This window comes from Boleophthalmus pectinirostris, unplaced genomic scaffold (assembly GCF_026225935.1).
Source record: "Boleophthalmus pectinirostris isolate CB_2022bp ecotype Guang Dong unplaced genomic scaffold, ASM2622593v1 HiC_scaffold_6, whole genome shotgun sequence".
Classification (NCBI taxonomy): domain Eukaryota; kingdom Metazoa; phylum Chordata; class Actinopteri; order Gobiiformes; family Gobiidae; genus Boleophthalmus; species Boleophthalmus pectinirostris.
The window spans coordinates 37,318,322-37,332,241 of NW_026571447.1; the positions used below are offsets into that span (position 1 = coordinate 37,318,322).

At 41.3% G+C, this 13,920-nt stretch overlaps 1 protein-coding gene across 1 annotated transcript in view; it reads right to left on the minus strand.

The window, feature by feature from the left end:
- Positions 1 to 13,920, minus strand: part of tgfb2 (transforming growth factor, beta 2) — a 71,676-nt gene that overhangs the window by 14,693 nt on the left and 43,063 nt on the right. Inside the window, exon 3 of the mRNA XM_020923645.2 lies at positions 1,298 to 1,461. Coding sequence (XP_020779304.1) covers positions 1,298 to 1,461 — 164 coding nt within the window. The remainder of the gene's footprint in view (positions 1 to 1,297; positions 1,462 to 13,920) is intronic.

The window sequence follows — 13,920 nt, forward strand, 5'->3', positions numbered from 1 at the left end:
TGTGGAATGTAAATGACTGCATCTGATCTGCATCTTGTTAAACAATAAATGACTTTATAAAGTCACTTTTTTGTTATATATCAGTCTTATGATCTGCCACAATAATGTAATAATGAATTTAAATCAAAATACCTCAAGTGGAAGCTTTTCTCAGCAATTTTTAGGTGAGATTAAAAAAGAGATTAATTAGATAAATTAATTACAGATCATAATTATTTAATCTCCCATGGTGCATATGAAAATTTAACATTTTACACAAATAAACCTACTTTATTTCATATTTTAGCTTAGATCCTCGCTTAACCGTGAATTCCACCACAAAGAAAGCACGGTTTAGTCGCCTTTACTGCAAAAGTGGGCGGGGCGAAATAAGGTCAATACCGTAAATTCCAGACTATAAGCCGCTACTTTTTGGTCACACTTTGAACCCCGCGGGTAATAAAACGATGCGGCGAATATATGGACGGATTCTTTGTTTGGCACATTGTCCATTCATATATACGGTCTATGGTTTGGCAACACAGCGGATACACGAAGCCTGAGTGCAGAAAACGTCGCTGTCTGTGCAGTTACACACGGATCTAGGGTTGATCTCCTGTCAGCGCACTCAAATAGTTTATCGCCGCTTGATAAAATAAGTTGTGATGCTAAATGAACATTAGTGAGGGGGATACGTCTTACCCGTGTGTGTAAATGACGAGAAGAAACGTCTTAATCTTCAGTAGCCGGACATCCACTCATACCTGATTGATAGAAATAACCCTGCCCCAGAGAGAGTCTGAAATCTGCTGAAATCCTCCAAGACACTGACATGATACAGACAGAACAGAGACTCTTTCTGCAGGAGACATGCACAGGGGAGAGACGGGGGTGATGCGGAAGATTCTAGTTTGATTGTGTTTTGAACTGTTATTTTGCGCTTCATAGACACACCCTCCTCATGAAAAACACACGAAGAAATGCAGATGATGCACCTTTTAAGTTAACGACGACTGATGTGGCTGTGGAAGAAAGAAATCGAGCTCAATGTCAGTGAGTCGATGGTGAGATTTTGGCGACGGCGGCGTGACGAACTGACTCAACGCAAAAAGACGACAAAAACTTTCAGAGGTGATAAAAGCAGACGCCCGAACTTGAAAACGTTCTTGAAGATGTGGACACCTGTGGCTTATATTCAGGTGCGGATTTTGTTAAAATTTAGTCGATGTGGCGTATATTCGGGTGCACTCAATAGTCTGGATTTTACGGTAGATAATCCTGATCAAATAGCTCTATGTCTGTGTAGAGTCTGTCGTACCTGGTAGAGTTCTATGCGCTGCTCTGGGACTCTGGCTCCGGGGTTCTGGAGCCTGAAGATCCTGAGTTCTGCTTTGACGAGGTTTGAGGCGTTCTTCTCCATGGAGGACACGTCGAAGGAGAGCCGGCGGTAGAACGGGTTTAACAGCGTCGGAGAAATCACGTCTGAGGAGAGAAAGAGGAACAGAAACAGTTACGTTAAAAGCAAAACTGAAGAACTTTCGGCGATAAAGCTTCCCCTGCAGCTCCTTTATGAGGGAACAGGCTCAGGCAGATTTTTGTCTTTTCTTTTTTACTAAAATAAGGGAATATAATCACATACAGAAACGCAACATTGCCAAATACAGTCTCTTACACTCTTTTCGGGTCGTGTTGGCCGTATTACAAGACTTGTTTTCTGCACAGAGACAGCAGAGGGCGATAGTGGACGCTTCATACACCCACAAACACATATTAAACTATCACAGGGACTTACAATGATGTTTGAGGAGGTAAAAATGTGACGTAGTGCTGCTTTATTCTCCACAGAAGTCTTTCACATTTGTTAATTTACTTGGTCCTTATTAAAACTTTCACTGTTTCCCAAACGATGTGGTGCGAGGTGAGGACTTGATTTGATGGAACTCAGGACCTTCTACAGCTGCTCGATGATGGAAAAAAATCATTATCACGATTATTTTGGTCAATACTAAAATCACGATTATTCAAACGATTATTACACGATGCATTTATTCAGCATTTCTCTCTAAAATAGAAATAAACACAGGCTACAAATATGAACCTTAGGAGCAGTTTTGCGATGTACGAAACACAAAATTAATAAAATTAACTTTGAACATGAAATAAGATATAGAAAAACATCAATGTATCCAAAATAAGCTATATATCCTGTTCTACAATCGCTATAGTTAAAAAGAATAATAAATATACTTTATATAAAAAATATCCCAAAATAAAATTTATTAAGCTTTAAATCATTTCAATTCAACTATATGAGTTTGGAGATCGTTTGATACAAATCGAAATCGTGATCCAAATATGATTAATTACACAGCGCACACTTAGGGCCTTCTTCAGCTCAGTTTTGTCTGCTCTTGTCACATCTGCTGCTATGACTCTGATCCTGTCTCCCCCTCTGGTTCTGCTCCTCTGTCTCTTCTCCTCTGGATCTTCTCCTCTGGTTGTGCTCCTCTCTGCACTTCTGACTTTGCTCCTTTGGTTCTTCTCCTCTGGTTCTTCTCCTCTGTCTCTTTTCTACTCCTCTGACTCTGCTCCTCTGTCTCTACTCTGCTCCTCTGCTCTCTGTCTCTCTGCTCCTCTGCTCCTCTGACTCTGCTCCTCTGTCTCTACTCTTTTGTCTCTGCTCCTCTGTCTCATCTCTGCTCCTCTGTTTCTGCTCCTCTTGTTCTGCTCTCTTCTGCTCCTCCGGCTCTGCTCCTCTTTAGTCACATTAAAACCAGAGCACTTTCTTCTCAGCCTGCTTCAGTCCAACATCAACATTTAACATTTGGGAGGAACTGGGAAATTCCTGGTCGAATGTTTTCTTTACGTCAGCTCAAACTTTAGGCTATTTTTGAACCTCTTAAAGCTCCGGTAGTAGCAGGAGTCTCAGGTGGTGGAGTCGTCACTTTATGAGCTGCAGGTTGGCGCTAGATTCCCAGTTACCAGCGCAAAATAATAATAATAACTGTATTCACTGAAATGGAGATGTATTTATTTGCATAAATAGGGTTTCAACGATACAGTTTTCCCACAATTCGATTAATATTTTGATAAACTGGTCATGATATCGATTCAATTTCGATACATATTAAGACGCAAAAACTTAAACACATAAAATATTACATACCGTATTTTCCACACTATAGGGATCACTTAAAAGCCTTTAATTTAATCTAAAAATGACTGTGCGCCTTATAATCCAGAGTGCCTTATATATAAATTTATTGGGGTGTCTTAGTATGACTTTAGTAAAGTACAAAGCCACACCACTTGCAGCATTACGGCTCCAGTAGTCAGGAGCATCAGGAATAATACATACTGTGATTCCTTTTAATATCAAAATACACCTGTCAAGAGACACAACACCCACTTTAAACTCAAGACTATTATAAGGTTAAAGTGCGAGCTGCGTGGGAGCAGTGGATGAGAGAAGGCGAACACAGCGCCGAGCGACTTACGCCACGATCTGCCAACGGATCGTGGACGCCTGGGCTAAGGATCAGTATCAACTGTGGTCCGAGCTTTCACCAAAACCAGAATCATCTGAACTGCCAGAGAACAGTAACCACACTGACTCGAATAATGACGAGAGGGATGTGGACGTGCTGGACGCCGTAATCGCCCAACTGTTTGAACAGTTATGAGTTATTGTGAATGACAATTTAGCGTCTCAGACAGTATTTTTTTTACGTGTTACAATTGAACAAAGTTGAGAGTTATTGTGAACGCGTTAAATAAAGTTTGACTGACTTATCTGACTGTTGTGTTTCGTTTAATGCGCCTTACACTTCGGTGCGGTTTATATGTGAATAAAGTTTGAAAATAGACCATTCGATGACAGTGCGCCTTATAATCCAGAGTGCCTATAGTGCGGAAAATACGGTACATTAAACACAATACATTACAGTACAGCTACTGTAAAGGTGAAGTTTATATGTGAAGTGTTTTAGTTCATTTGGTTCAGCGATTTACAGTCAATGAGAATAAAAACAAAGGTTTCTCAGGCTATTTTATATTTTAGAATATAGACAGTCTACTATTATAAACTGTAGGGGAGTGACACTATCAGACTTTTCCTTCTTTGATGATGATTTGCTGATTTCTTTTCTTCCTGAGTCTCTCTGCACACCTCATGTCTGTGTCGGTGCTGCTCTTTTCCTCCAGCAGAGACAGTACGTAGCTCCTCCCACACTGCCCCTACAGTATGTAACACACTGTGCTCTCCCATCCTCTTTCTGGACACTCAGACTACGTAATATTACATAGAAATGTTTCAGTCGCCTGTTTTCTGAGGAAACTAATGAGGCAGAGTCTGAGAAAAAGATTGTGTATATCGTGAGTCACGTCGCATGCATGTACGAGCGCATTTGAGTAAAGCCCAAGTAAAGCCAAAAGCGATTAAAAGTTAATTTCTCTGTCATTCCTGGGTTTATCAACGTAAAATAAAGAGTGACTGAAAGACAAAATCCACCTCTGTTAGAATGTTTCAGCTGTAATGTCTGAATGGAGCTGTTTTCTTGCTGCATCTGAGGAGCACGCAGCGATAACCGTTTTCCTTTCAGACTAAAATAAATGACAACACAGAGCTCATGAAGGGACACATGCATATTAACTGAACACGTGTATCAAATCATGAGATCAGTATCGAACAACTTAATATTATATCGAATATTGTTGCAGCCCTGATCAGTAGTATGAAGCAGTGTTGTCACCTTACTAAAATTTCAAACTCGATTTCGATACCAAGGAATAAACTCAATACTCAACTACACAAAATGACCCAATTCATGACTTAGATTCTAAAGACCGACTTGGCTCCACGTGGACTTCCTGTTCATCAGAATGACCCTGCAGGCCGTAGCCCGCCGTAGCCCGGTGTTTACACAGAGGGGTATGAATGGGCTACTGTACAGAGCCCAACACTACACACATTCAAACCACTACTGATACCACAGTACTGATGATGGTGCTGGTGGGAGTAGCAGTAGCAGAAGCTGTAGTTGTAGTAGTTGTACTAGTAGCAGTAGATTAACTTAAAGGTAAAACTGGAGGTTATTGCCCTCAACACTTTACATATTCAACCATTAATGAAGCAGTTTCCTCGTACAAATGACACATGGACCATTCAAACTAAAGCAAAAACATCTCTAAGGTTTCAAACTTCTACCAGGAAACTTGCACAGTGCACTTGTATATGTTTCTTAGGATAAAAATGAAATAAAGTGAAAGTGAACTGGATGGAGAAACCAAGTACTTTCTGACACAGTTGTAAGTCTATAGTTTACTGCAGACAGGGAGACTGGACCATGGTATTTGTGAAGGACCTGTGAAAATCCTGTGCTGCTTCTCAGACTCGGGACTTGACTCTGAGGGGACCAGACTCTGAAAGGATGGGACTCGGAAGGGACCAGACTCTGCGGGGACCGGACTCTCAGGGTACAGGACTCTGAGGGTATCGGACTCGGAAGGGACCAGACCCTACTCTGTGGGGATCGGACTTTACTCTGCGAGAGACCGGACTCTTCTGAAGGGGACTGGACTCTGCTGAGGGGAACGGACTCAACTCAGCAGGGACCGGACTTTACTCTGTTTGGGACCACACTCTACTCTGTGGGGGTGGACCGGGCTCTCAGGGGATCGGACTCTTCTGTGGGGACCAGACTCTACTTTGTGGGGGACCGGACCCTTCTGTGGGGACCGGACTCTTCTGCGGGGACTGGACTCTACTCTGCAGGGGACCAGACTTTACTCTGTTTGGGACCGCACAATACTCTGTGGGGGAACGGATTCTCTGGGGACCGGACTGTACTCTGCGGGGGACCGGACTCTTTTGTGGGGACCAGACTCATCTGCAGGGACCGGGCTCTCTGGGAACAGGACCCTCCTGCAGGGACTGGACTCTTCTGTGGGGACCGGACTCTACTTTGTGGGGGACCGGACCCTTCTGTGGGGACCGGACTCTTCTGCGGGGACTGGACTCTACTCTGCAGGGGACCAGACTTTACTCTGTTTGGGACCGCACAATACTCTGTGGGGGAACGGGTTCTCTGGGAACCGGACTCTACTCTGCGGGAAACCGGACTCTTTTTTGGGGACCAGACTCATCTGCAGGGACTGGACTCTTCTGTGGGGACCGGACTCTACTTTGTGGGGGACCGGACCCTTCTGTGGGGACCGGACTCTTTTGTGGGGACCAGACTCATCTGCAGGGACCGGGCTCTCTGGGAACAGGACCCTTCTGCAGGGACTGGACCCTTCTGTGGGGACCGGACTCTTCTGTGGAAACCAGACTCTTCTGTGGAAACCAGACTCTTCTGTGGACACCGGGCTCTCTGGGGACTTGACTCTTCTGTGGGGACCGAAACCTTGTGTGGACCGGACTCTCTAGGGATCGCTCTCTTTTACGGGGACTGAACTCTTTGTGGACCAAACTCTACAGAGACTGGACTCTGAGGGAACCAGATTCAGACAAGATGGACTCTCAGACTAATGGGGTGACGTCCATGACAAAAATTGCGTGTTTTAAACTCATGTGTGAATAATAGTTCTCCTGGTTTTCTGCAGTCAGATGTGCACAGAATGAATAAAGAAAAGCACAGCAGCAGTTTATACATTTTCCATAAAGTTCAGCATAAAAGTTGTAACTTGATTTTAAGCACAAACCTAAAATATGAACAACAATCGTCCACTTTAAAACGTACACACGCCGTCCAACAAATCAAACCTTGGCCTCGGTCAAACCTCTCACCGCTCCATTTCTTTTTTTCTTTTTTTCTTCCCAGCAACAAAAATGTGTTTCTGAAAATATGAGCTTTTACCTAAACCATTTTTAGTATCAATGATTCAAGTGCAGTCGTTTTGACAAACTCTCTGAGGTCACACCAAACTGTCACGCCGTAATCAGTCTGTTCAGAACGAGAAACATTACATCAGACTAAAGAGCGAGAGGGGGAGGAGGAGGAGAGAGGAGAGAGGAGGGGGAGAAGACGGAGAGGAGGAAAGAAGGGACGGGCGAGAAAGAAGTGGAAGGAAGGCGAGAGAGAAATACGAGAGAAAGATGGGTGAGTGAGGGGAGGATAGAGAGGAGAAAGAGCGAAAGGAGAGCGTGAGAAGAATAAGGAAAGAAGAGAAGGACGGATAGAAAGATGGAGTTGACAGATTTAAAGGTGATAGAAGTAGACAAGAGAAAGCGACGAGAGAAGAAAATCGTGAGAATAAAGACGGTGAATCGAGAGAGGAGACAGAGGGGAAACGGAATGAGGGATGGGTGAGAAGAGGTGGAGAGAGAGAAAAAGAAGGATAGTTTGCTCTTATACTTTGTCGTGGACCAAAGAGAAAGGCACAGACAAGGTATAAAAATAAGTTTAAAATTAATAAAGTCAAAAAAGAGATGATTTAACAAAGGCTCAAATTAGGTAAATCATGAACAAAAAAAGCCGGGCCCAAATAGGAACTTAAAAAAAACTAAACAGAACAAAACTAATTCAACCAGACAAAAAACAGAGGTGTTTAAATACAGGAGGACCAACTAAAACTGAACACAAGAGGGGAGAGTTACACTAAATAATTAACTAAAACTACTAACTTAATCAAAGTAACAAGAGTAACAAGTCCTCCATCTGACCTCTCGAAGAAAAAGAAAAAAAAAAAGAACAAGTGTAAGTAAATAATTCAGACTTATATTAACTCAAATGTGAGCACCCAAATTAGAACCCACAGCTCAAGATCATTCTAAAGACATTCATGTGACTATTTTAAGTTTACCTGCTCCAGTTAGTATCTAGCAGAGGTCGGGACTTGCAAGTCGTGACTTGGACTCGAGTCAGACTTGAGTCACTATTTTTAGGATTTGAGATTTGAGACTTGATAAATGGACAGTAAGATGATGGACTCAACTTGGACTTGAAGGTCAGTGACTTGGGACTTGATTCAGACTTGATTCTACTCCTAAAAATATATGTTGTTCAATATAAAACCAAAAATAAGAAAATGAAAAAACAACTGTTTTCTTCATTATTTGTCTCAAAAACCAAAATGAAAAAACAGATAACAATTTGTTTTTTCATTTTGTGTTTAAATGAATAATGGAAAAAACGGATAAAGACTGTTTCCCGTTTCCGTGACCTAAACTGCGATGCCGGACTGAACCAGGACTGAACCAGGACTGAACCAGGTCCAGGACTAGAACCAGAGCAGGACTGAGACCAGGACTTAGACCAGGACCAGACCAGGACTGAGACCGGGACCGAGACCCGGACTGAGGCCGGGACCAGACCAGGACCAGACCGGGACTGAGACTGGGACCAGACTGGGACCAAAGCAGGACTGAGACCGGGACTGAGACTGGGACTTGACCAAGACTGAAAATGATTTAGTCCTGGTTCGTATGCGGTGCAATTGTCGCACTTTAAGTCATGGAAACGGAAAACTGCCGTTATCTGTTTTTTTCCCCATTATTTGTTTAAACACAAAATCAAAAAATGAAAAAAATAATCATTATTTATTTTTTCATTTTGGTTTTGGAGGCAAATAATGAAGCAAATAGTTTTTTGTTTTCTTATTTTTGGTTTTATATTGAAAAACAAATGAACGAATGATACACAGATTAAACTGGAACATCTCCCTCCCACTTCTCTGTTTGTTACTATGGCAACAGTAAATGAAGTACTGTGATGTGGTATCCTCAAATGTACTACAGTAATATACAGTACAATGCAGTGAAACCGAGGGAACTACAGAAAACCTGATCCTTCCATTTCAGTGCAGACACACGACAAAATAACAATTAAGCATTTTTAAATCTAAATTCTTTTTGTTCTGACTGTAATGATTCACACTAAGATCTTGACAAAACATTTAAAAAGGAAAAAAAAATAAAATGCATTTCTACAACTCTTACATAAATGCTCATATATAAATACACCATGACTTTTAAGCACAAGTTATCTTAAAAGTCAAATAAATTGCAAAAATCTGAACCAAAGAACTAACTATTATGTAGCTTAAAGACTTGAAATGACTTGAAGCTCCAAGCAGACGACTTGGACTTGACTTGGACTTGACTTGGACTTAGGGGCCAGTGACTCGAGACTTGCCTGTATTTGGACTTGTTACTTGCTTGTATTTGGACTTGGGACTTGTCAAAGACTTGAGACGTACTTGAGACTCACAAAACAACGACCTGGTCCCACCTCTGGCATCTAGTTTCGATACTAGTTTTAGAATCGGTTAGAATCTGATTTTCTAAACTTTTGACAGGAGTAGATGGGGTTTTGAGAGGGGGAGAGGAGGAAAACTATAGTATTTTTTCTATGTGGGGCACCACTCTGACGAAATCCTCAAATTGAGTCTGATGGAAAGTCCCTGTGGTCTATAGACTGTCTGACCCACAAACCTACATTTAAATACGACTGACTCTTCATACACAGATTTATGCTGCTAACCCCAATGTTTTTACTGCTACTTTTTCCTATAAAAACGATCCTAGTAAATGTAATATTGTCAAGCACCATCAGCAAAGAGCTAAAGAGACTGCGGGACAAAAGTTGAAGCCAGGGCTAAATGAAACCGCTGCAGAAAATTCAATTTCCTTCTAAATCAATAAAATATTTATCTATCTATCTAAACCAAGACCAGTTGGACTTGGCAACCCAACGAAAGGAGCCCATTGTGTGTTCTGAAACTGATTGGCCAATATTGGAAAAAAAAAAACCTTTTACATGCATTAATGTTCTTGCACTTATAAAATATATGTTTAGCTTTTATTTGTTATCTGTGTTTCATTATAGTTTATGTGTTTTTTCTTCTGAGGTCATACTTTCTTCGTGTTTTATATCCATGGATCATAATTTGGACATTTCAAATCACAATATTAATCTAAAACAATTTAATAAAAGAAACAAGTCTGCTGGATTCTGCGTTCGAAAGCTGTGGTGCCCTGACGCTGGCTCCCGTTGACTTTCAATGGAATATTGTCGTCTCCGCTCTCTGTACCTGCTGCTTTGAGCCTCGTCATTTTAGTGTCAGGGCCTTTTTACAAGAGAACGCTTGCGGGTAAAAACGACAAAATATTTTATCAGAAGTGCTTTTTGTTTAGACAGTGATGGCGCTTTTGGGGCTTAAAAATGCAAAAATCTGAAACCACCCTCCAGAGTGGAAAAGTTGAATACACTCCACCGAAGGGTTTCCATCTACACTGCCCAAGACGCAAAACTCTGGTCAGATCTGCTCACATCACATATGAACAGTTCTTCAGACAACTATAGCATAAACAACAAAACAGAACAAGTTTAACAAACTCTCCATCTCACTCCAAATCACTAAATCCATTCAATTCTTCATCCTCGGTGTCACTTCTGAACAACTCCATGACCTCTGGAGGTAAACAGAGCGCCGCTTCCTCTTCTGTGTCACTGTCGTCAGACTCAGCATCAGCTCCAGTTAGAATTGTTTGGGTCTTTCTGAATCCCGACAGGATGGTTTCAGTGTCACTGAAGTCCAGGTTTTGTCGATTCATCCAGTGACTTCCAGGAAAGTTACATGGTGCATCCTCCTGGTTACAGTGAAGCTGTGTTCTCCATCCCCGCTTTCCGCCAGTCCCTCACAAATTTCTCGCTCACTCCAAACTTTCTTTCTGCTGCTCGATTACCATTTTAGGTTGCATATTTCACGACTTGCAGCAGGACAGAGGCTCTTTCTGCAGGAGACATGCGCAGTAGAGCCAAGTAACAGTGGTACAGGAGGAACAGGAGCAGCAGATACTGACACACAAGACTAGAGCCTCTTGTGGCTTCAGTGTGAAAATTTTAATATATAAGTCGCAGGACCACCCAAAAACTGTGAAAAAACTGCAACTTATAGTCCGAAAAATACAGTGCCTCTGTCAAATTCTGGATGCACCAGTTTGTCGCAGGCGAGCCAGACGGCATTCCCAATTGAATTTCACACAATTTCGCGTCATGTTTGCACGCAGATTTCCTCCTGAAAATGCTCATCTGAACGTGGAATAAAAAGTGAAGACATAATCCCACTTTTACCTCTTCTGTTCAGACCATCATCATATAAACGTAGCCTTAAACTGTTTGTATCGACCTGCTCTGCATGATCCTGGTGAGTTTTTTTTTTTTTTGCTATTTTGTCAAAAAATCCACTCGTGCAACCGTGAGAATCGCAAACTTCATTTGAGTAGAGGTCACTTTTTTATACAGTCTGTGATTTGTACCTAAATTACTACGCAAAGTTGCAAAATCCTACGCATATTACAGAAGAAAACTAGAAAAGCACTCAGAGAGCGCAGACCTCCGCCAAGGACTACAGTCCCCCTCATATTAATTGTGTTTTCCATAAATATTTGTCTCATATCTTTCAATTTGGAATATGAAAGAGGATCCGATTGTCCATCCCTGAGTCAAATTTCATGGGGTTTGGTCAATAATTAACCGAGATATTGAGAAACAAAATTTTTGGCCCCATTTACCACAATGTTAACTAAAATTTCAAAGTGATCCAGAATCCAGGATTTCTTCCGGATCACCCCCAAAATGAAATCAGTTCTTCCTTTTCACATTTCCAACAAATCCTGAAAATTTCATCAAAATCGGTCCATAACTTTTTGAGTTATGTTGCTAACAGACAAACAAACAAACAAACAAACGCCGCAAAAACATAACCTCCTTGGCGGAAGTAATAAGTCTGAAAAACTATGTAATTTCAGACCAGTGGTGGTGAAAACAGGTGAGGGTTGATCTGCAAAATGTCGCCCTGAAAATAAGCGATTAAAAATTGCTCAAACATGCACAAATCACTCCAAATAAAACTGAGCCCGTAAACGGTTCCGCTTGAAATTTAAGTGAATTTGACAGGTTTTCATAAAAATAAAAGTACGAAAGTGCAGGAAGTAGCTCTGAGTTCTAAAATGGGATCTCTGTCTCTGTTATGAACACCAAAAATTCCATCCAAAATCCAGTTTAAACCTTAAGGTGCAGTCAGTCTAATCATAGCTGTTGTGCAATTTTGCCCTTCTTAACAACATCGTTGCTCTGCATGTGTCACATCTGCTCCTCGTGTCCAACCAAATTATGAAATTATAAACACCAAAATGACCAAACTCGAAAAAACTAGTCAAGAATTTTAGTCAAAAAGTCTTAAATATAAAGATGTTACCATGTTTTTGTCAGGTTAGACTTCTCATCTCACTGAGGAACTTAAACCTGTGTGGCTGCCATGGTCGTAGTTGGCTGCTCTTGTTGCACTTTTTATTTCTTTTTTTTTTAAATATTTGTCTTATTTTTATAACTTGATATTTTGGAATTCAAAAGACAGAAGTGAGGGACTGTTGGGTTGTGTGATTTGAGTTTGTTTTTCCTGTATCCATGGTGACTCTGCAAGAAGAAAGCTGCAAATAAAATAAAGAGTTTTTGATTGATCCACACTCGGGACTTACTGCTCATTAGTATGCATATTTTTCTTTTTCTTTTTTTTTTTTTAATGATTTATGGGAATGGATGGCAATTTAAGCTAGAAATGTCTGCCCTACCATAAGAACCACCGTAAAGGCCTATTCATTCTTCATAAGAACGTAAGAACTTTTTTCTTGTTCTTGAGGTGATAAGAACAAGAATAAAATTTTTCATACTTCAAAAGATGTTCTGCTGCCGAAGTACCAAGCTCCCTCGTTCTTTTTTTTTGTTTTGGAGATACGCCAGACTTTTCTACACTGATTTTCGTCCAAGCCTTAAAGGTTGTATGGAGGATTTTTTTTTGTTTCAAATTGTCAATGAAAGTTTAAAATACCATTACAGAGATGTAGCAGCCTTGTAATTACGATGACCAAAAAAAAAAGAATGAAAATTTATCAACTGTGGACGTGTTGAGGCCAGATAAACATCAGCCAATAGAAAATGAGGCTGCCTCTTTACCTATTGGCTGTCAGGTCATCAATCAAACTCCCTACGTTTCTAGTGTAATTGACTCGTCGGGATGCAGGGATCACGTGGTTTATGCAGCGATTCTTAGAGGCTTTTTCAAACTGTCACTTCCTCACAAAGTTTGTTGCGATGGCGGACGAGAATCCACGACCAGTTCGCCGCAAAAGAAAGTCGGTTCTTGAGGTCGCTGAAAGAAGAAGAGAAGGGGAAAAGGAGCGAAGACAAACTGAGGTGATTCTTGGAGATTCCTTCCAGCGATTGAGCAAGTGAAGCGGACGAAGGGTCTAAAAACTCGCATGCACAACATTTGTAAAAGAACTGTCGCTGTATTTCTCTTCCCTTAAAAAAATCCTCTATACAACCTTTAAATGTTCGCAATCTCCCTTCATGAATTTCTTGCCGTTTGGCGTCTTTATAGTCACTGAGCGTCGTGTCGTACAGATGTTTGTATTTTCTCACCATTTCTGCCAGTTGTGACTCAAAACCATCCATTTTTTTTCTTTCTTCGCACCGGCAAGGAAGCAGATAAACCACGACCACATAAATAACCAATCACAGTGAAGATGTCGGACGGTGCTGCCAAACTGCCGGTTTGTTTGGGCTCTGACATTTCATACTTCAAAAGATGTTCTGCTGCCGAACTGCCCTGCCCCCTTGCTCTTTTTTTTTGTGACCCGCCTTTTGGCTTTCAGAAACTTATCTTGGAGATTACGTCCGACTTTTCTACACTTTTCGTCCAATTTTCATCCGAGACTTTTCTACACTGATTTTCTTCCGAGCCTAAAATATCTGCGATCTCCCTCCATGAATTTCTTGCCATTTGGCGTCTTTATCGTCACTGAGCGTCATGTTGTGCAGATGTTTCGATTTTGTCACCATTTCTGCCAGTTGTGACTCAAAACCATCCATTTTTTTTCTTGCTTCACACCGGTTAGGAAGCCGAAAAAACCACAGCCACATAAATAACCAATCAGAG